Raw genomic sequence first — 23,666 nt, forward strand, 5'->3', positions numbered from 1 at the left:
GGGAGGGATCTCTTTGCCACCAATATGGACAAGGGGAATGATCACAGCAATTAATAACCCTTTTAATGTATAAATGGACGTGTTGGTACTGTAATAAGATACACTTTAGAAAATGTGAACTGTTATCCAGGCACCCACAGCTATATACAGTATTTTGGATTTGTCTACAGATCCCCCAAAAAATTTTTGGAGGGATGTTTTTATTATCTTCTCAAATATAGAGTATGTTATTGGTCCTGTTTTACCATCTTAGAAATACTGATTTCTCTTTTCTGTCTGCTCTTTCATTGTCTCTTGATATTATAAATCATTTGTATATGAGACAGACGCAGCCTAGTGTTAATATTTGTTTACATATATAATAAGTGAATCTGAGAAACTGGTTTGCCAGCTGGTTTATATCAATAAACAATTTGAATAAAATGAGCTATTCTAAAACGTTGTGTACCTAATGGTCCTAAATTATTCAAAAAAAGATAAACTCTTAATTTTTTTCAGTCAAAATAAACAATGGTTGCTGTTCTTCTGTAATAATATACCGTTTTTACCAGCTAAACAATTTGAGTACTTTTAAAGCTTTGAAATCCACCCACAGATTTCTGCATTTATGTATTATCAAACGCCCAGTGAGTCCTAGGGGAGTAGTAATAATCCCTAAGGGAACAACAACAGCTCCTAGAAAGCCACAAAGAATAGCACAGAGCAGGATGTGGAGGGAGTTACTTTCTGCCCGGCAAATTGCACTTGAACGTAGGGGTCAACCAGGTCTCTGTTCTCTCCTATGAAGGCCTTTTTCACATTAGCCATGATGCTGGTGTTCATTTTAGGAAGTCCCTCAGCACGATAGATCTTCACATAAAACCTCGCCCACTGCCTCTCTGCTGGGATGCCCTCCGGGAGCAGGAGGTTCCTGGAAGACAGACAATAGCACAACCTCTCATTGCAAGACAGGACTATGGCTGAGTTATTGATTATAGTTAATATATATGAATAGATTTATTATAAGAGTTACTACAAAAAATAACATTCAAATGAAAGAAAATTACAAGTGAAATATAAATGCTGTTCAAAGTCAACACACACATATATATTGTGCTACAGCATATACATATATACATATTCTACAATCCACTGCAAAAAACTGAACATTTTCAAAATCAATTAAATCTGATCATCAACAGCTGATCACCCCTCTATGTCGTCTTCATCGGTCTCGTTGGCCTTGTGTGGAGTCTTGATGTTGTCGCCCTTTCCGACCACAGCAATGTCACACTTGATATATCCTTTGCATCCAGCTGTGATATCATCAGGATCAGACAGGATGGCCCACTTGTGGTAAAACTGGTGTTCTGGGATAGATGTCAATCAATCAGTGAAACCACCGAACAACAGTTCTTATTTAATCCATTTACACTTTACAGCAAACTACAAACAAACTCTATTCTCAGTGTGAAACAGACAGTACTTTCAGTGCAAAGACAAATTCAAAACTATGCACATATTATTAGCAGTCATTATAATCTTATCAGAGCTGCAGCTTGTACTTTACCAGGTTGAGAGTAAACGGTCCCAACATCCATCTTGAAGGTTCCCACCAATGTCCCACTCCGAAGAAGGTTTTTAGAGTGAATCACCTAGTTAGACAGAATTGAGAATAAAATATTAACATAAAATTCATTAAGAACACTCAATACATAACCTTTGAATGCTATGGGAAGACATTCATTCAATGTTAATAATTTCTTCAGTCTTTTACATTAAACATAATCAGCGACTCTCTTAGATAATTATTTAGCTTTATTAATACAAAAACCAGAAACAGCTTATTATGTTGGTAATATCTACTCTTCCCTGTGCCTCAGAGTATCTAAGTGTTATATTATTTTCTGTATTTTCAGCTCTAAAATCTAAAGTGCAGATCTGAAATCTCAATAAAGTAATGTTCACAATTGATGCATAAAAACTTTTATCAAAGAAGGAAAAAAAGTGGTAACAGTTTGTTATGTTGGAGTGCAGTGTGTGCTTTTGGGTTGCACATTACTTACTGAGAGCTTGATGATCTTGTCGAACATAACATGGGGAGGGACATGGAAGTCAAAGACGAAATACTGCAGAGAGTGGAGAAAAGGTTTGCTCATCAAAATGTATTCACTTATCCCTCCATTAGAAAACATATTCTTCCTTTAGATTTTCTCTGCAACTGAAAAGTGTCAACAGTTTTCTCTAGATAACTCTGAAGTTCAGAAAATATCGAGGAACTGAGACAATATTTTCGTTAACATGTCTTCTGCCTTTGTTGGGCGGTGTTTTTTTTTTTTTTGATGATGCGCAGAAAACACACAGGAAGACCCAAACAGAGTAGTGAATCTTTAATAACACATTTTATATGAACGCATGCAGGAGCCCCTCCAATTCTCAATTCTTTAGATGCTAGAGACTTGAAAAGAAATGGTTAATTTCCACGTCTGCCTCAATGTCTTTCCATGCCTCTGCCAAAATCTACAGACTGAGACACATCAATAAGTCTTATGGGTGTCACAAGATCACTTTGCAACTTTGCTTAGTTCAGTTTCTTTTTACGTGTGGTGTTTGTTACATGTTAATTATTATGCAGATGACTTGTGTAACAGGAAAATTGACAAAAACAAAATGAAAATAAAGATGAATTCAGAATCTGTTTTGAAAGACAATCAATATTAAAGGATTGGGAACAAAAACATTTTGACAGAAACACATGAAATGTGATGACATAATAATTCTCAGGCACTGAATAAACTAGAACCAACATGCGTCTCAATACGAGGACAGAGAGCTTAAAGGTCTATTATCTCAGTCACTCTGATTTCCAATTTGTCCACAGGGGATTTTTAGACAAACAAATCGATAGCAGACAAACTGACTCTTCCAGTCCCTGCAGGACACAGTCCACAGTGATTCTCATCACTACTGACTAACACTTCCACCAAGAGGGATTTCTCTGCTGTTCAGGAGCTACTCTCTAGTTAAGAGTGGTATGTGTCATATTTCAAAGTCAGTAAATCATTACTACATTAGACCATCAAGGAGAACAATGACTGACGGCATCCTTCCTGTATTTTACTGTGTGCTTGTCTGGGATATATTTACCCCCGAAATCTGCAGATAAGACAAGAGGACAAGAGGTACTGACTGATGCCTTCATGTCGGGAAACATCTCCTGCTTCTGACTGCGTCACTGGCATGAGATACATTCACTGTATGATAAAATTATCCGGACTATTATAACCTTTCATGGTGATATGGTGACGACGAAAACAATGAAATGCTAAAATGCGTAGGTGACTGCTTTCACATACGACTATTCATGTGACAAACTGTTATCAAAGCCACTCAAATTATGCAGTCAAATGTGTGATTATAGCCACAAAATAAAGTATTGCACTATTTTACGGAATTGGATTGGTTTCATTTTTTTTGGTCTGTGTATGCAGTACAATCAATTTCATGCACCATAGAATGGTGTTTCTACCTTTGCAGATGAGTCATTACTCTGTATTGAATTTCAACCTGCTCCAACAACAAATCTCAGGGGCACCTCAGTGTTTGCCAGGATATGATTTAAGGCAGTTTGTCTCTTCACTGCCATGACTAGAGTAGTGCATTGATTGTGGACATGGCATTGGAAAAACAACATATGAAGAATATGAGCAACATAGTGATGCTGACAGTCAGAGGTAAAAAAGGAAGTTAGTTATGTTACATAAACATTTTTAAAGCTTCAAGTCTGACCTCATTGTAGTACGGGCAGTTGGTGGACTCCTTCATAGACGTGTACTTCTTGTCATCTCCAATCTCCACACACACCACAGGGTCCATGTTGAGCCCTATCAGCTGCCGAGCCTCGATCACTGTGATGCTGATCTGATGGGAGATATTAACACGTTAGATCCGAGAGCCGCAACAAGCTGACTCCTCTCCAACAGAGAATCAACCAGCAGCGATACTATCGTCATTAATCAAGCAACTAGACAATAATTACCCCGAGGACAATTAAAAGGCAAAGAATCCAAACTGGTCTGTCAGAGTCTCTAATGATGCCGATTCCAGGCAGTGAGAGCTTTTACTAGATTTTACTGTTTTAGCCTGTGATTTCACTCTGACTCTGTGAAAGGTTTCAGGATTCAAGCAACATAACATCCCTCTGGTTTAATTAGTCTTTAGATGATGCAGCTAAACAGGGAGAAATAAAGAAGAGCGAAAGAGAGGATGAGCCTGCAACTCACAGTCCCACCAAGACTTTACTTGACTTGACTGGTGTGTAAATGTGTTCATGTTTTTAAGTTAAATAGGTCATGAAAATAGGCCATGGGCTTGTACTGGAGGACAGTTACACTGTGTCCACAATTATTCTTTTATATCTTTTAATGATGTTGTGATGTAATACATTTAGTGTGGTAGTCACAGCAAGCAAACAGCCTAAAGCATAAATAAAGCAAAGATGCAGTTGTGAATATATAAATATATGACACACAGGTCGACAAAACACCTCAGTAAAACGGAAAATTGCAAAACACACTTTATCACATTGTTTTTTGTACACACTAAACAAGCAAGCTAAACATGTTAGTGAGCTTCAGAGGTGCTGCTAGGCAGATTCTGTTATCTCTAGAAAGAGCAAGGCTAGCTGTTTCTCCCTATTTTCAGCCTTTGCGCTAAGCTAACCGGCTGCTGACCGCAGTCTTATATTAATGGAAAGATGTAATTGTGGTATTAATCTTCTCATACATGTCTCTGCAAGAAAGTAAACAAGTATATTTTCATATAATGTCTGCTATAAGTATGGAGCTAGAGCCAGGAGACAACTAACTTAGCTTGGCTTAGCATGGGGTATGTGGTAGCGTGGGGTATGGGGTAGCTCATCCCCTTTCAAAGTTCAGAAATCCACCTACTGGCACCTCTAAAGCTTGCACATTAACACACTCTATCTCGTTAGTTCAATCAATATACAAATGTGAAAATGACAGTGTGTGGTTTTAGGGGAGAAGGTTCTGTGCAGTGTCTCTGCTGCTCGCCAACAAATAGTTACACTGAGATAAGAAGATTCAACTTGTTAATTAGTGAGTTTGAGGGAAGCTGGGAGGTGGATTTTTTAAACATTAAAAAGAGCCAGGCTAGCTGTTACCATCTGCCTCCAGTCTTTATGATAAGCTAAGCTACTCGCCTCCAGGCCCCAGCTCAGCGCTTAACGCACAAATATGAAAATGGCATCGATCTTGTCGTCTTACACTCGCCAAGAGGGAGAATAGACTACTACCCACAATCCTAAGGATATTTCTATCCAGCAGTACTTTAAAGAATAATTTGCTCTTCCATGGAAGCTACACTCCAGCTTCTTCCTTTACCTTATGTTATGCCTGTCACAGGCTACATCATAATCTCAGACATATTATCACATTAGAAACATACCTATATACATACACATGGTCACAGACTAACTTTATGATTAAAAAAAATCTTAACACAAGTAGACAGAGGTGGACAAGAAGATACACACTAATACCCACACCCAGACCCATATCCATCAATATTCCTCCCTAGTATGTGCAGATATGCAGGAACAAAGGCATACAAGTGCTTATGTAATCACAGACCAACATCCAGAAACACACACACACACACTCACACATGTACACACACACACACACACACACACACCTGATAATCTACTGGTCGTCCAGAGCTCGGTTCCATCTTGATGTCTGGCTTTGACCTGAACAAACACAAACAATACATATAATCAGTAATTTTTTTATGGCAGATTGACAGATTACAGAGAAAACTGAGTGAGCACAGGGGCATGAGCTCCATTTTAGGTTTGAATGTTAAAATGTGATTACTCTCATTTTTCCATCTTCTCACTAAAAATAAGTTTAAATCTGGAAATATATGCTATTAAATGGAAGCACTGTGCAGTCTGCTTGAATGTATTCCTCGGCATCAGCAGTTTGAGATGTACAACACTGACAGAGAGGCCATTAAGTCTCTGTGCCTGTTTGAGTGCTTTCCTCTACCATGTCTGTGCACATGAGTCAGTGCATGAACATATCCTACCTCTTATTTGACACGTTGGTGGTGACAGCGGTGACAGAGGCCAGAGAGATGGTGTCTGGGTCCAGTGTCCCAGCAAGACGCATTGCCTTCCTGTCCAAGTCCTCCATGTCCAGGACCGCCGGCTCATCTGGACAATTTCAATCGAGCAAATCAACTATTACAACTAACACTGGGTGTATATCTTAAATGTTTCCAGTACTTTTTTATATTCCATGCTTACAAATTCCACCACTTTTAAGTCTATGCATGAATAAATGATTCATTAGTTCCCCATCAGCATTTTATTCCAGAAAGTATGATGAAAGCTTGAGACAATATTTAGACCTTTATGGTGGAAAACAAAACTTACAGATAATACAGTTTAACTCTTAATTATTAGCATGGTTTTCAAAATTCCAAACATTAAAAAGGTTTTGAGACTTTATTTTGATGTCCACATTTTCTTGGGGAGGAGCGACTAAAATCCAGCCATGGCCGCGGTTATGAGAGGTCATTTTTATCATTGCTCGTTTTATCAAAGAAAACTTAAGCAATAGGTTTCAACATGTTAACTTCCAATTTTAGGTTGTTTGTTGTTTTACCTGCTTTCTTGTGATCGTCTTTAGAGCTCTTGATCTTGCCGAGCTTCATGGCTGAGAAAACTCCCTTCCCTGCTCTGGTGGAGGAGAAAGAGACAGCAGATGGGAGGGGAGAGGGAGGGGGAACTGATGTCATGAAGGTGAACTTGTGTTTGATTCACTGCTGATCCATCCTCGGATCAACCAACTCAATGTGTGTCAAATTTACCCCCCATCAGTCAGCCCAGACCCTCAGAGGAGAGTGATTAACATTAAGTGCTGAACTTCACTTCAGTGAAAACCCCACTGACCGCTGGACATAATCAAAATGCAACTCAACACCATACATAAGGTCCATATATCATGGACATCTTTGTAACCTGGCTAGACATTTAATTCCAGTTGATTTACCCCCCCCCCCAATCATCAATTCTCCAGACCCTCAATCACAAAACAAGAGTATCCAGTGTCTCCACATTGATATTATCTGGATCACATATCACCACAACAACAAAGAGCTTGTGATGTCAGCAGTGGGACGACAAATGAGAGGCCTTAATAATTAAAAATGAGTGTGACCGTCCAATTTGCTGCGGATATGGATACATGTCAGAGTATTAATGAATAGGAAGGTTTTTCTTTTGTTTGCTCAAGCATTCAGAGTTGAGTGCATCAGAGCCCAGTTTCTGCTTCGATCTCTCCCCCCATTATTCAAAAGGCAACCTTCAACCTAATTTCACGGAATATGGAGAACCTGATGGTTTTTACAGAAATGTGTCATCATCAACATCTCATCTGATAGGTTTATGGCTGAGTGCCAAGCATGATTTAAAGGCAAAAGCCTGGGGCTCAAAGACCTGGAATAGAAGTCAAGAAAGACTGAAGAATCACACATCAAAGTAAAGGTGAAAAGCTTTTCCAGTCAAATCAAATCAAGGCCATTCGCCTTTACAGATACGCTCTTTGAATTCCCGGCCTCCATCCTGTCTATTAAACACAGTTTGACTTTATTTACAACTGATGGGCAGGTTCATAGAACTGGCAGAGCCTGCATGAAAAGTTTTGAAGAACACCTTGGAAAAGATCTTTAAATGCAACTAAAAAAGTTAGATCAATTAATTCTTCTAATGATACAAAGTTCATTAATAAGAGCCTCTGCAGCTCTTTCAGTTCTGTTTGATTGTAAATTGAATATTTTTGAGTTTGTATCTGAATTTGTAACATCTCCTTGAACTCTTGTCCACTCTTGTGATGGGCATTTTCCTTATTTTATGGCCCTTTTTAGACTGATCTGATCTTTAGACTGATCTGTGGTTAACTGTATAACTGAAAGATAATGAATCAATACTGAAAACAATTGTCAGCTGCGACCCTAATTACTGTAGCTGCAAATTCAGATGTTCCAGTAATACAGCCCATCTCCTCGTCACCTTGAAATTCAACAACAGGGTACCAAAAGAAACATGCACACACACAATGTGTAAAGGGTGTTTTCCATACATACCACATGAAAGACCCCACTGATCCTACTCAACTCCACAGAGAGGTCAGATCACCATAAATCTGCTCCTAGCTTCTTCCTATTTTTAACAATATTTCCACATTCTTCCACCGTCAGGTGCATATACAGACCAAGCAGGCAGATAAGGTGATGAGTGGATGATGAAGGATAGAGGAGGGGAGGGGAGGGAGAGAGAAAGAGGTGGACGTACACGGTTTGAGATACAAAGAGAGGAGGAGGTAGAGGAGAGGGATGGAGTGGGTGGGGCTCTATGCATGAAAATGAGCCTCAGACAAGTCCAGACAGTCTTCAGTGTTCAATTCAAACTTCATGTAATGTCGTACTTTTATATTTTTTTATTACAAAGAAGAAATGTTATTATGTCACCCTGGTGCAGCCACAAACACACAAACACACATTTAAACTAGTATAGTAGTACAACAGCAGTGAGGACGTTGTAATGTGCATTGCTTGGAGGATTAACATCAATTTAACATCAAAAGTACAGTAAACCTAACCTCTTGATCATAAAACAAGGTGCTAATAATCCCAAAATAAATGTTTAACCTTGTGGGAGCTACAATCTTCAACTCTCACAATGTGCCCACTGGTGCTCACAGCACGCCTGAGTGAATGTAGACAAGTCAAGCAAAAGTTTCACTCATCATAAAGGTATGTAAAGGTGTAAAAGCTGAATTAACACACAATCTGTAGCTGTGTCTTCACCAGAGAAACTCACTTTTCTTTTCTTCTTGTAAGAACTACACTTCCTTCCAGAATAACCCACAATGCCTTTGGAAAAATGATTCACATGAATGTTTTCTGACCCCCCCCCCCCAACTCTCTTTTCTTTTCCTTTGCTGAGCTGATTTAAAGACGAACACAAGGACAAAGATCAGAGACAAATGCTTCCAGCAGGAGGCCATGTCTGACTTGAAAATTAGATAAACCGGGAGTTTTTTTTCCATCTCTCTAAGCCGTCTTTAATGACGAAATTTTCAAAGATGTCAGTGACATCGCAAAGAAAGTTCACGTGTGTTTTCCAATTAGAGAAATGGAAATATGCAAATTCACACTGTGGAAGTTTGCAGGAAGTTAGAAAGTTTGCAGGTAAGACTCACGAAATGTTAAACTTTAAAAGAAAATAGAGAGAAGGGGCAATTTGTTAAGAACTTGAGGCTAAGAATTCAAAAGGACGTTGTATCTATTATTTTCTTTCTCCTTTTCCTTTGTCTGAAATAAATCCTTTAAATGTATCATAGACAGATCGAAGCACTGCATATCAACCAAACGCAAACAAACACCTTGAATAACATGTTAAGTTCATTCAAGCTTTGTAGATAAAGAAATAACAAGAACACTGCTGTATACAAAGCACAGCTTTTGCATATCTAAAAGGAACAGAGCATATGCACATGTGCTCAAAGGAGAAAATGAACTGTACAGTATGTCTGGGTGGGATTGTGGGCGAATCAATAATACATGAAAGCATGAATAAATTGCCTCATTACACGTGTAAATTGCAGGAAAGATGAATGATCTAACTGAAGCAAAATTATTCCCAAGGTTTATTGCTGGTACCTGGCGGCTCAATTTCCATCTCCCCTGTAAAGTAGGGTTTTTCAAACTGTGCGCAGAACATTTTACTCACATTTATGAATTCATCTTTAATGTGCATGTCAAGCAGTGGGATAAGCAGCGGAGGACAGGTGAGTGAATTGAAGTCAACTCCGGCGGTCTGGCTTTGAACTTAGATAGCAGTAGGAGGTCAAACAAGTACACGTGTGCATGAGTAAAGAAATGGTGGATAGGCAGTATCACAGTATCAGTCGCCGTCAACCAAGCCGGCCATTATGGGGGAGGCATTAGACTCGAAAGCTCAGGAGTGGGTATGCCATGTATGGCATGTCATGTGACCAGCCAACTTGGGCAACTGGCTGAGTGACGGCAGAGATGGTGACACCCTGTGTTTCTATTTGTCAGTCTCACTGAGAACTTGAGCAGTTCATCAAAGAAGATAAAGACAGTACTCAGTGTAAACATGTGAATGTCTACAAGTTCAAAAGTTTCAACAATGAGGGCAACTTGATCTTGTAATCACAAGCTTTATGTAGATGTGAGTCAAGGAGAGAACTATTTAATTTTTTAATTTACTCAGATGAATCCAGTTGTCTGTTTGGTCAAATGCTTGTTAATAATGTCTCATCTCTGAGTTACTTTTTTCCAGCGTTTTCAAATAGGTCAGTGTGTTTTTAAATTTGCTTGAGTTTCAGCTATTCTCATTGCTTATATCTAAATATGATATAGAGTATACAAGGTGGCGATGTTTTCTTTATTTGCTTGCGTATTGTGTTGTCTTCACTGTGTTGGACTCTCTCAACCACTGCACAAAACTCCCATTCAGATGAAAATAAATGAATAAAGGGAAGATAAAAAATAGCCCGTCAGTGATCAATAATTCATTGAAATAGGCTGTGCTGTATGTTCTGCTCTAGAGGCTCTGTTGAATGGAACTCAGTGAGATACACTACACACACACCTGTTCTGTCTCCCTCAGACACATGGATTGGATGCACATATATCGGTGCTTCCAGGATCACCTGGACTGGAGCCAGACAAAGATCAGCTCTACCTGATAAGAAGAAACTCTCGCTAAACCAAGAACTCTCTGCTCTGAAACCTTATTGAACACTCTGCAGTCCTCTCTCTCTCTCTCTCTCTCTCTCTCTCTGTCTCTCTCTCTCTCTCATAGTACTTGATTTGTTTTTGTTGGCAGACTTCTTCCTCTGCTTAGGGCATCCAGTAATATTTTCCCAACTTTCCACTCTGACTGTGGTGACACCTCAACTTTTACATGACAACGGCAGATAAAACAGAATATCAATATCATTTATGTCTGTGATACTGACACAACTGACACCTCTTCTCAAGTACTTTTGTGTAGCCACTTCATTTGTCATCAGGAAAGTTCACTGAATTAGTAACTGATATTCTTTGCCTGTGATCCTCTGAGTGTTGCTCATAACTTTACCCTCATTAGTGTCACAGAGTTAGAAGCTTATGAAAGTTTAATGCCGACACACCCAAAAGAAAGCTTTGAGCCCCTGTGGCCTACATACAGCAAACAAAACATCTTTGGGCCATATTGTGCATTTATTTGTGATTTTGTGTGCGTGTGTGTCTATATATAGAATAAATATACTTCTACAGTATTTTACAATGTGTTTGTGTGTATGATTTAGGCAATAAAGGAAGACTTTCTACATAACACAGACAGAAGAAACAAGAAACAAGAAAAAAGAAAAGAAGAAGAAGGAAGGAGTATGAGAATGTGTAATACCCAACAACCAGCTTTTCTATGAACATGCATCACTTTTAAAATTTTAATATCCACTCCAAAATAGCACTCTTGCATTTTTTAATCTGTTATTGCATCAACTGGGCTTGAACAAAAAAAGTCTCTGGATGATACGCTATGACTAAGACTGCTTCAAAGATTTTCCAAGACAAAATGTTCCTGTTTTCTCGACATCCCAGATGACGTCTGAGGGATTCCAAGGACATTTCCTTTTACGTAATCTTATAAATAATCAACTCTAATAAGTAAACAACTCCACTAAATCCTAGGACTTAACAATTCCTATCTGGGACAAACACACAGGTGATACCAGAAATCAGGATTTACTCCAAGAGGCATGTCTTCATGTTGTCAGGGCTTGCACCAAAAAAAAAAAAAAAAAAAAATTGAACAGTGTGATAAAAGTGATACAAACTCACTCAAAGTGTTCACATTTGCACATCAAGACTAAGAACCACTGCAAGCCACAGCAAAACATAACAGCAGAGCTGAAAAACAGAGCAGTCCCTTGAGAGAATACAGCTACACCAGAAGAAACAAGAAATGTCAAAGATTCAATAGACAACTGCTTCAATCCAGCATCTGTCTCAGCAGAAGGAGACAAGCAGGAGAAAACAAACTGCAGATGATTTAAAAGCAAGTATGAAGGATTGAAAATGACAACTCACATTTTTATGATTGCATAGATAAAAAATTAAACTTTGAATCTATTTTTATGGCTCAGAGCTCCCAACAGAAAGGGACTCTGTAAAGCCTTATCTGTGAATCCGGTGTGTCAGCAATGTCTCGATTCACTGATCTGAAGATTTCTCATTTGCTGACAAGGACTTACATTTGAAAGATGAAAGCTTGCCACAGTGCACAATAACTGTGTATTACAACTTGCATCAGGAGACCGCTGATTCATATTTGACATCAATAATAACAGTACCTACTGCTTATCTGAGGTTTATAGTTCGAAACACAATATTATTTTCCAGATATAAAAAATAGTCTCTTAAAGGCCCTGCACACCAACACAGGGTTTTTAAATTACTAATGTAATAATTAACATTAAGAAGTTTCGACTAAACATTAGCCGATGAGAAGAGTCTTAATCAACCAAGTTTTGATTGGCTGGTTGGTCACATTGAGGAAAATAGATCAGATTACAGAGGAACTGGCAACACTGAGTCTCTCAGTCAGTCACAGAGAGACATGGTTTATATGACTGGTCCCTCTTGTTATTAGATAGTAATGTGTCTTGGGTTCACCTAACTAGCAATTTGATAATAAACAGGACATGGAGACGTAGTACGATGAACAGCAGCAACAACTTCTCTATTTTCCTAACACATCACAAGCAGGACTCCACAGACAAACGCAACAGTCTGTTACAGTAACTGCAGACCGCCATGAAATTTAAATTTCAAATAATTGCAAGAGGGTAAGAGATGACGCAGAGAAAGCCACATGCAAACTCTGAAGGCCAACATTCACTCATCATTCACTGACCTCAAACATGGCTTCTCTTTGCTGGTTGTTCCCTACACATTCAGAATGATTACTGCTTTCACCAGTGTCATTAAAAGGAGGCTCCCATCGAGCATGCTCTTATAAAAATGATATTTTAGAGGCTCATTATTGCTGTTTTGTATTTCTCTGTAATGTAGCACAGTGTTAGCATTATTACTTATAATATTTTTCTCAGCCTTGGACAACCATTTTTTGATGCCTCCCAAAAATATATATTTGAATAATCAAATTAATAGCAAAAAGGTGCAACAACGAGACGACTAATGGACTGAACTAACTAACAAGAAAATCTGGTTGTGGGCAGCTTTAGTCACTAAAGGGTCTTAAAAGTTGCTGAATCTAATCACTAAGTTGGCAAAACTGGTCCTGAGGATAAGTGCAACATAAGTGAAAAGACCAGTGTCGCTAGGGCCTTTAACAACCTATGCGTGTAATAGCAGAGGCGAAAGAACTTTATTTACAAATATATCTATACTGTATATGGATGTCATGGTTTCTTTATTAGCTGACGTATCTGCTGTTATGATCGTTTCCACAGGGAGTCAGTGCTGCAGTGAGCAGACCCACTGAGATAAAGACGAGTGAGATAAAAGATGACACAACACCTGTGCCACAGCGCTGTGTGATGATACCTTATCAACATGTGATGTCAGAGCTGTCTTTGAGAACACAGCGGTTTACACTGATGGACGAACGAATCACACACTTGGCAAAAAATTATAATAAATAAATCAACACTTGTTTGAGTAAATTAGACTTTCAAAAGCTTTGCTCAGTCTGAATTGCTTTGAGTGATTTGATGTTTTGCAAATGAATCATACATATTTCAATGCTTTGAATAAACACAATGACTATTTACAGCGGTATCTTTCAGTGGAGCAATGGCGATGAATTTATGCATTGTTTCAGCAGATAAAATCCTGTCTTTGTAGCCATTGCACCAGTGTGAAAATAGGATCAAACTCCGACGTCAACCCCAATTTTACCTCATTATTCCATCTTTCAGCATTTGATGTCCACAGATCAAATGACAACTGGAGCCTTAAATCCATTCTTTTCATTCTTGGCACATGTGCAGCTCTGCATGCACTATTCAGCAGATCTGCTTCACTGGCAGCAACACCACTCAGGAGGTGATTTATTTATTAGGAATAACAAAACCCCTGCAAAGCCGACTCATTGTGGCAGATAGCATAAAATGCGTTCCACCATAGGGCTCCACCATAAATCATCCTGCAGGCTTGGACTCAATGTGGAGGGAGGTTGAGGAGAGGTAGGAGCAGTATCGGTGGGATGGTCAAGTACGACTGCAATTTCAGTCAATTAAGGGGATGAGGAGGAACCAATATGCCCCAACAAGCCATCTACTCTTTACTGCAGTCATATTTTACAGTTATAATGAAATTTGATGAAAAACTGAAAACTGCAATGAGTACAAACTCTTCTGTAAGCAGCACCCATGACCTTTACGTTGCAGGTGACACAACAGAAATAGACAGCAGTGGGTGGAGCTCCATGTACCAAGTAGACACAATTCTTCTGTTTGTTCTTTGACTCTGTGTTCACGTGTAAACTCAGAGCAATATGTGCATAATTAATGCAGGAGTCTGAATTTGCATGTCTGCCTCTCCAGTGTTTTAGAAATTCAATATAACTCTCATCTTAACAAAGTTAAGTTTTCCAGCAGCTGATGACAACCCTTTAGAAGTTCTGAGATTATTATATTTAATGCCTAGGAGAGTCACATATCTCCCCATGACTTCATCAAATGTATCAGACTTATAGAAAACTAACTATTAAGGTGACATTGCTGTGACATATTACATATGCATGAAAGACGAGGTAAAACCACACACAAGAATCAGGAAAAAGCAGACAGATGGCTGCAGAAAATATACCTTGAGGCTAAACTTGTGACATTCTCCTCCTCCTCCTCCTCATCTTCCCCAGAGGATTAAGAAAGTCATTCCAGGTTATCATTTCCTGTACATTCAAGCATCATTACCAGAAGATGGACTATTAACACTGGCTGGAAGTGTCACATTTCAGGACATCTTCAGAAAGTTTAATTCTGGAAACCTCTCAACCAGAGATAAACTGAGCAGCAGGTAATTCGAGATACATAAGGTTTGGATGAGAAGTGGTAAGGCTATTTAAAATCTCTCCACAATCCCATCAGTCTGGCCAACACTGGTATGAGGCAGATTAGAGCTGGATTTGTTGGCTAGGTTGGAGGTTATTAGCATTTTCTCAGCAACTCATTTGCTATTTTTCCCCAAAGACAAAAGCTCTACGGCAGCTCTTATAAAGTCTGACTGACAGCTCTGTCCTATCACAGCAACTACACGACAGGTGCCCTCATTATGCAACAAGGGCAGAGGCTTATTCACCTGAAAAAGGTTGAGGAAATGTAAATTTATGTACTAGAAATACAGCATAATTAATAATCAGACAAGCTGTATTCTATACAGAATATAGGTGTTAGCTACACAACTTTGGTGACTACTTTCACACCACTTTTACTGAACCCTTTTACAGTATTGCCTTGTCAACCGAATCCAAACACTGTATCTGTTATGCAATGCCCATGGGATGCTCCAAAACTTAGATTAGTCAACTTTTCTTGTTTTCCTTGGGCTGCTTCCGGTCTCTTATCAGTAGACCCTGAACACTTTTTTAACTTTATGCTGTAAAACAGCACAACTTGGGCTTTCAGTGTCAACAAAAGACTAAACCATACACAAGAGCATTCAGCCACACACACACACACACACACACACACACACACACACATAGATGCAATTTTTCTCTCTCCCATTCAACATGCAGTATAATGATGGATTTAGGGCTCTGGCTGTGCAGATGGTCTCAGTGGAGATCGATACAACCCACAAATTATTTCACATTCTTTTCAGCAAAATCAGGACAAGCAAACCACAGAGAAAGACCAAGTACCATAGCAAAGAGGAAGTGTGCAGCCTGCAGGGAAGACAGTCTCACATTATTTCATACTAAATCTATATAACCTTGTACAGCCTGGGACTAGTTATCTGTTTTTATGAACTACCATATGCAATGCACTGTAAACTGTATGACTCACACCATGTAACTTTAGCCATAGTGTTTTTTCTTTTTTTTCATGAAACCTGACAAATATTATAACAATTATTTTTTTAACTCCATAAATGCTAAGTGGGAAAGTTCTTTGTAAAGGTTTCTATAGTATCAATCCCTACAATGCCGTCCCTTTGAAAGACAAGGATCCCATCGAACAACATGACATTAATCATGCTAATCATGAAACTGACAATGACAATGTTTACATGAGCTTGGCTCAAATACAGCTACATGCCCACTTCTGTACACTTAAGTTGAGTAAAATGCTAATGTGCCAAATGCATATTTGTCTCAAGAGATAATTACGAGCTCAAATATCAAATATCTAAAGTAAATTTTATTTCTAATGCTCACTGTTTTATGCATAACTCAAGTTTGATTAAATCTTTGCACAAATATTGACCATGGACACATCTACATTATACACTAAAATGTTAATAGTATCTGCTCATAACTGTGCTTTTCTGGCCGTTACAATAGTGTCTGGCAAGTAAGTTTACTGGTGGTCTGCATGTTGTCATTAGGATTTCTGTGCACCCCCGTCCACAATAATGTTACATCAGCTGGACGGCATGAGGCTTCATCAGTGTATGAATGCTGGATCCATCTGTCAACCCATTCACCCATGTGTGCCTCAATGGTACAGTTACTGTTAATGACCTCTTCAAAACTGAAGTACGTAATTAAAACAAAAACATCTTGTTTGCTATTGTGGAGATCAAATTAATATTCAGAGGCAAAATCAACAGCATTTCACAGCTTGGTTCACTGTACTGTAATGCAATGATGTTATCATGGAAATAATTTGTATGTTTGACTCACTTCCTGAAGGTTGGTATGGATCCCTGCAAGGATCGTCCAGGGGACGTCCCGGACCCGTGGCTTTGTCCAGAGAGCAAACTGTCAGTTTCAAAGGCAAACATCCCGTCACGGTCGTCAGGAACATCCAGGAATTCCCCGTCACTCCACACTCCTACTGTGCCATCCATCGGCTGGTACCTTATTTCTATGGTAACACTGGTCTGAAAATGACGGAGAAGTTGATGAAAATGAGCATGAGTAGACAACAAACAGTGCAGTTATTTAACTTCAAAGCATTTGGAGGAACGCTTGTTTCATTTGAAGATATCAAAACATTTTTAGAAATAACTAAAGTTGCCAAATTATCTGCCTCCACCTGTTGGACGGATCTGTTTATTTCTCCCCTCAGGGGCTTTTGATGTTTGTATTATCCCTGCAACAAAATAAAGCTGACTTTGTGACAGGTCTAATCTAGAAACTCCCACAATGCCAAAATCAAAACACAATTAATGTCCCTGACACTAACGCAATTTGTTTGTTTGGATTATAGAGTGCTATAATGACTGTCATAATTTGTGCTCCTTCAGCTGTCAAGATCGTTTTTAATTGATTTAATAAATCTGGAGGAGCTCAGGCTTGCCAAAGCATATCACAGATATTTTCCTCTGAATTGCATCTCCAAATCCAATTTGATTAAACAGTCATTCTTGGCACATTGTGTTTTCTGATATTTTGATATCGCACAATGTTTTATACATTGTACTGTATATACGTACACCGTACATTCATGTTTGTATATAAAAATGTTGTAATAGTTTTGCTTTTTCCATTTTAGCTGTTGTTACACTCAACACATGTAGTATAACATAGTGTAACACTGCACCCACTGCCAAACCCAACCCGTACTGACATAATCCAGTGAAATTACAGAACAGCCAACACAACACCTGAAGGCTTAGTCTTGGGATGTCTATATCAGTCCATTTAGTTGTATTTAGAAAACTCTCTCAATGTAGGACACCTTAACAAGACTATAAATCATCTCCTCTGTCTGGTATTTGCTGGAGGAATTTAGATTGACAGTAACTGTTAGTTGAATGTGGGCCAGGAACACGGGTGACACCGTAGTTTGTCTTTGATATGGTCTGGGGAGCCGTGCTTGGACAAATATAATCCTCCTGACAATGACCTGATGTTTATTACGAAGTAGCCAATTTATTCTACTGACAAAGACGGATGAGGGGAAAATATACACGAGGCTTTCGTTCCCCTCTCTTCCTCCATCTCTCTCTATGCTCTCCCTTCCTTATATCCTCACAAGGCAATCACTGTAGTCCATGAGGAGTAGGATTTGTTGCCATGGCAACCACACCAGTGCAGAGTTGCAAGTAACTGTGTTGCTCTTGGGTTATGTTGGGTTTAGCTTTACCAGTTTCTTGCTACGGGGTTGTACAGTACTGAAATTCTCTTAATTGTGTGTGTGTGCGTGTGTGTGTCTGTGTGTGGTTTGATATGTGTTTATGAGAAGCAACTTGCACATATATGTCAGTCATGTGTGTGTGTGTGTGTGTGTGTGTGTGTGTGTGTGTGTGTGTGTGTGTGCATGCCTCAGCCCTAAAGCGCTCCCATGTTGTGTGTCATCATCTCAGAAACATCACATCAGCACTCCCAGCTCCACTAACACAATTCTGCACCCCGGGGTGCTTTAAAACTTCACATGGTAAAGTTCTCCCTCACACATCCCGCTGTGCTGCTTTCATTTCCACATACATATTCACTCTTACATTATGTATTCAGCTGCAAAATTATCCTCACACTCATCTTTACCACGGAGCTGCTCTGTTTAGCTTGTCTAAACACCATTTCCACCTAATAGTGAACATCTGGATTAATGTTATTGGACAGTATTGTGATATGTTGATGTTGTATTTCCATCAGGTCCTTGTTGATGATCATGTCTTAACCAGTGGTGTTTTTATAGACCAGACAAAGGCAGTTACCTCTGCTGCAGGTGCAATGGAAGATTAATTTCTCCATTTAATGTTCACCTATTTGCTTGTGAATGCATTTTGCTGGCTAATTAGATTCCTTTTAACTCTGCTGGTAAGTCTTACATAAACTGTTCAATTGTAAACTGTTTTTGGACTCTTTAGAATTCCCCTTTAATTGTGGTTATGATTAGAAAAATCCTCTTATTCCACTTTGTGTGAGTTTGTCCCAGCTTCTCCATCAAAGCTATATGATGTTTAAACAGAGTGAAATATTTAAATTGCAAATATAAATGCTTTTACAGCTGCTGTATCCCATCAAAGTATTCACACTGTTCTTTTTATACATATTTCCACCGAAGGTGTCTTTGGAAACTTTGGGATCTTCACTTAAATTTATAATACAATTATTTGAAAAGTTCTTCTACACAAAATTAGTTTGTACTGATGGATTCATTGGGGTTAGAGATGTATCTATCAAAGTTGCTGTTAAACCTGCCCTATTTAATTTTTATGGCCACTTGGGGCAGCACAACGAGCTGCAAACACAACACTGACATACTAGCAACCACTGGTGGCAAATAAAGTCATCACTTTATAAAGTCATTATGGTTAAATGTTAGCCATCCCATATCGGCTTTGCTTTAACCAGCCCCCAGGAAAAATACTGGGCTGTTCAGCTGCTTGGTGCTCCATGTTGATGCTCCACCAGCAGGTTGCTAACTTCGTCTGCTGTCTGTTGCTACACAGGTAGAATACAGTGGGTTTATCAGAGCTTGTCTGTCGCTAATTGTGGTCCACAACAACTTTAGAGCTTTATGCCATGTTCATACTGAATACAAATGCAAATAATTTTAGGGGCAGGGTGATATAGACTCTTAGTGTGCATGAAGCTAACTAGACCAATATACATCGGTACATTGATTGCAAAAAACACTCCAGTGGTCAAATTTGTGTGAATAATGGAAATGGTTGGTTTGTGGTTGTAGATATATTAAGTTTTAGCACTAAGCTAATGCTCACAACTGGTAAGCAAACAGCTACTGTCACATCAAGCTCGGTTTTACTTTTTATTCAGTTTGGAATCATTCCCTCATTTTCTTATTTTATACCTGATGGCATTCACATAGATTCAATAGACAAATCCTCACTGGAAATTACTCTGTGCACATCATCTACTGAGCGATGCAGTGATATAAACCTGCTCTCCAAAATGTTTACTCTCTCACAGCATAATCCCTACAGATAGCTGACCCTCCACTGTGAGAGCAGTGTTTAGCCATACCTTTATTGATGTGTTGTTATCATCGATGAGTGTGTCGGTCAGCTCTAGGTGTCCCTCTTCTGCCACCTTCTGAAGTACCATACAGAAAGTCCCCACCAGTCTGCAGAAAAAACATCAACAGGGAGCCACATATCGTTAACAGAAATCAATGAGATCAATACATTGCATTGTGTTTTTGTCCTTTGTTCCTCCTCTGTTGCCCATCTGTGTAAATCTAGTCTAGTCTTTTTATTAAACATTGTCACATCACTAGTCTATAGACCTTTATAGTTACACTACTGAATACTGACAAATTGTACTTTTTATTGACCAACAGCATCTGTTCTCCACCACTCTGTCGCACAGTGAGCAGGTGAGTGCGTCAGTGACAGAGTCATGAACAGACTGTGGATGGGAGCTGATGCATATGTGCTGTGACAGACATTGAGAGAGTGCCGAACTGCCTTTGTCACTAGCTCACTTCAGTATGTCACACCTCAAAAGCAATGTAAAATGAGTAGACGGCAGCTGAAATACACAAACACAATGTCAGTCAATCCCCCATTTCAGCTAGCTTCTCCTCTTGGTTACTCGCACTTTGTACACAATTGTGAGAGGTCAACATCAAGTGTCGTTCAATCAATGTCCATCCATTCATTTGCTGTTTATATTACATAGAACTAATATAAATAACAAGATGTGATAGATCCTCATGTGATACTTTAGATAATCATATATTAAATGCTTAAAAAATGATAGTTGATATTTTTGCTTTTGCTGACAACGTGGTACATGCTGTGGTTTGTGTTCAGTGTATTCACGTTGTGTTTGAGCTGATTTATTAGCTTCCATGAGTTAAAGACAATGGTTGTTATTTTGCGCAAACATGTAAATATCTGTTCACATATGCACTGATAAATGTTGAATGGCTAATAAGCTGGTGTATTTTTCATGTATTTCTACAATACACACAACCATTGGACTGTCTCAGAAATATTTAAGCTTCATGAGTTTCTGCTGGTTTGTTTTGAGGTGTATCTGTACGGCTGAGTTTTGCATCTCTTCTGCTAATGAATTTCTAGCAGACCCTGCGCTGCATGGTAGACTATATTCATGTCCTCCATAGTTCATAGACTATACTGACATCAGATGATGTCCAGGATTAAAACTATGGGTAATTCAACAATTAAACACAAATATCCTCAGCTGGTTGAAATCTCCAAGCAAATTAAATAAGCTGTGTAACATGTTTGAATGTTTAATGTTAGGAGCAGCAGTAGATTTTGGTCCTTTACGCCTTAGTGTGGATTTCCACTTCAAAAAGCGCATTGCAGTACATCAAACCCATCAGAGTAACTTATTAAACATGAAAGTTAAAGCTAATATGTTAATACCAGTGATCCCACTGAGGATCAACTCTCCTCTCGGTGCCTTTTCTGCAGCTTTTCCTTTTAGCTGCTCTCAGCTGATTGGTTTGATTTGTTGCTCCATATGGTTGCCCCCATACTGCGCTCATCAAGCTGTCTGTACATCTTTTAAATCACGGACATCCACTGATTATAAACTACCTGTCCTGTCTGAGGTGGTAATCCGTGGTGTTTGCCTCAAAAAATACTACAACTAGCACCTTTAAGAATAAGGTTGAAAACTCTGGTGTGACAGAAGAATTTGTGTTGTATGTCATTACATTGATTCGGAAATGCCATCAATGTTTGAGCACAAAGAAAATGTAAGAAAATATATTCTAAGTAACTTCTACTGTGCGACTCAGGTCTGAAAACACTTCAGACAGCTAATTCTCCCAAGCTTTCAACACTTTCCAGCAGCAACTCTCAACCACTTCTCTTAAGCTCTTATCAATGCCCCAAGGACAAGTCACTAAATGAATGTGAGACTCATGCACCATTCATTCACTCAGCACACTGAATTAAGAGGTTATTCTTTGCTTTTGTTTTGTTTTTTTTTGTTATTTGGAGTTTGCAAGAAAAAGAATCGGTCTGTCAGTTTGTTATAAAAAGTAAAGCTGAAGGCTGCAGAGGCTCAGTGCTGACCTTAGATACAACTTCAGCAGTGCAACACTTTTTATTCACTAGTTTTTCTTTTGAAAGTGCATTCAGAGATAACACTTTTACAAATTTAGATAACAAAATTGACACAATTTAAGTTTGGCAGTACTGAAAGAATGATATTTTTTGTCACCAATCACCAGCAGATTTCTTTTTTTCCATTGTATAAAACCTCCTGAACCATGCTCCATGCTCACATTTTATCAGTGTTACCGTAACTACCAGTTTGTGATTTGTAAACAGCATCCAAGATGTAATTATGCATAGGAAACTTTGTCTGAATGCTCCAATGTAATCAGCTGGGCAGCTAATAATACAGAAATACAAACAAGCATAGATGCCTGGTGTCAGCCAAAGCCGATAATTCAAGGTAATAAAAGCCAAGTTTATTGGATATAATGTTATACTGTCATTTTTAACCCTCAAACAACCAACTCTGCAACTATACACCCATCTTAAATTGTTAGATGTAAACTATGCAAGTCATAAATACAGGAAACTCTCCAATCTCTTCACTCCAGACCAAATTCACATGAATGTGGCATATATGCACACAGAAAACACTTGACAACTTAAAAAAATGAATTTAAAACTTCAACAGCAGACACCTCTGAGACATCAACAGAAGAGGTCACAAGATGAGACAATCTTAACTGAAAATGTGTAAAGGAAGTATATTAAATCCAGTCCCTCTCTTTAATATTTCTTTAGACTGAGTGTTGTCGTTACGTGAACTCTATAACAGTGGCAGGGGGATCACTCCTCAATTCACCTTCTGTCTCTTGACTCTTTTTCCTTTTAATTCTTCCTGTTGTTAACCAGCGATCCATTCTGATACTCCAGTTTTTGCCATGAATGTAATCCAATCTATTAGTGAGCAATCAGACTGAGATAGTAAACAAGTACACAATGTGGTCTGGTGGTGACAATATAAAAGTTCCTATCAGTGGTTTAGCACAGGTAGGCCTTAATACAGGCAGAAAAAAAATCATTTTAGAACATTTAAAAATGTTATTTACATTTAAATTTTTATTAATAATTTCATCTTTTACCAGAATTATACTGATTTGCAAATCATTTGTTGGCTTTTTTTTGAATATCTTTCAATGCCTTATCGGCCCACAGGTTGGGAACCACTGCTGTATAAGATCGTTAAACATCAGGTTCATTCCTATGCTGCCCAGGGATCCCTCATGAAGCATAACAGTTGGAAGAAACCCAGTACAATCCCCATTCAGCTAGCCAATTAGAGCTGGTGAATAATTTAAAGAGTTTCCCCCAAAACAGTGTGTTGTTCTCAGAGCAATCAGTCCCACACAAAGAACAAGGAGGCCAGCCCACACTGAGCCACAGCCATATGTACTTTCTGCAGTAATGGTCACACACACATACAGAAACACACACTGTAA

At 38.8% G+C, this 23,666-nt stretch overlaps 1 protein-coding gene across 6 annotated transcripts in view; it reads right to left on the reverse strand.

Moving 5' to 3' along the window:
• The window catches only part of otofa (otoferlin a), a 75,102-nt gene that overhangs the window by 24,920 nt on the left and 26,516 nt on the right, over positions 1 to 23,666 (reverse strand). For all 6 annotated transcript variants that reach the window (XM_071479401.1, XM_071479400.1, XM_071479398.1 and 3 more), the window contains exons 4-13: positions 20,213 to 20,312; positions 16,961 to 17,160; positions 6,672 to 6,745; positions 6,091 to 6,217; positions 5,695 to 5,749; positions 3,769 to 3,900; positions 2,046 to 2,108; positions 1,550 to 1,634; positions 1,190 to 1,349; positions 724 to 910 (exon numbers count right to left, since the gene is read on the reverse strand). In XM_071479401.1, coding sequence (XP_071335502.1) covers positions 724 to 910; positions 1,190 to 1,349; positions 1,550 to 1,634; positions 2,046 to 2,108; positions 3,769 to 3,900; positions 5,695 to 5,749; positions 6,091 to 6,217; positions 6,672 to 6,745; positions 16,961 to 17,160; positions 20,213 to 20,312 — 1,183 coding nt within the window. The remainder of the gene's footprint in view (positions 1 to 723; positions 911 to 1,189; positions 1,350 to 1,549; positions 1,635 to 2,045; positions 2,109 to 3,768; positions 3,901 to 5,694; positions 5,750 to 6,090; positions 6,218 to 6,671; positions 6,746 to 16,960; positions 17,161 to 20,212; positions 20,313 to 23,666) is intronic.

The sequence above is a fragment of the Trachinotus anak genome, unplaced genomic scaffold, assembly GCF_046630095.1.
Source record: "Trachinotus anak isolate AG129_WGS33_773 ecotype Australia unplaced genomic scaffold, CSIRO_AGI_Tana_v1 ptg000005l, whole genome shotgun sequence".
NCBI classification, from domain to species: domain Eukaryota; kingdom Metazoa; phylum Chordata; class Actinopteri; order Carangiformes; family Carangidae; genus Trachinotus; species Trachinotus anak.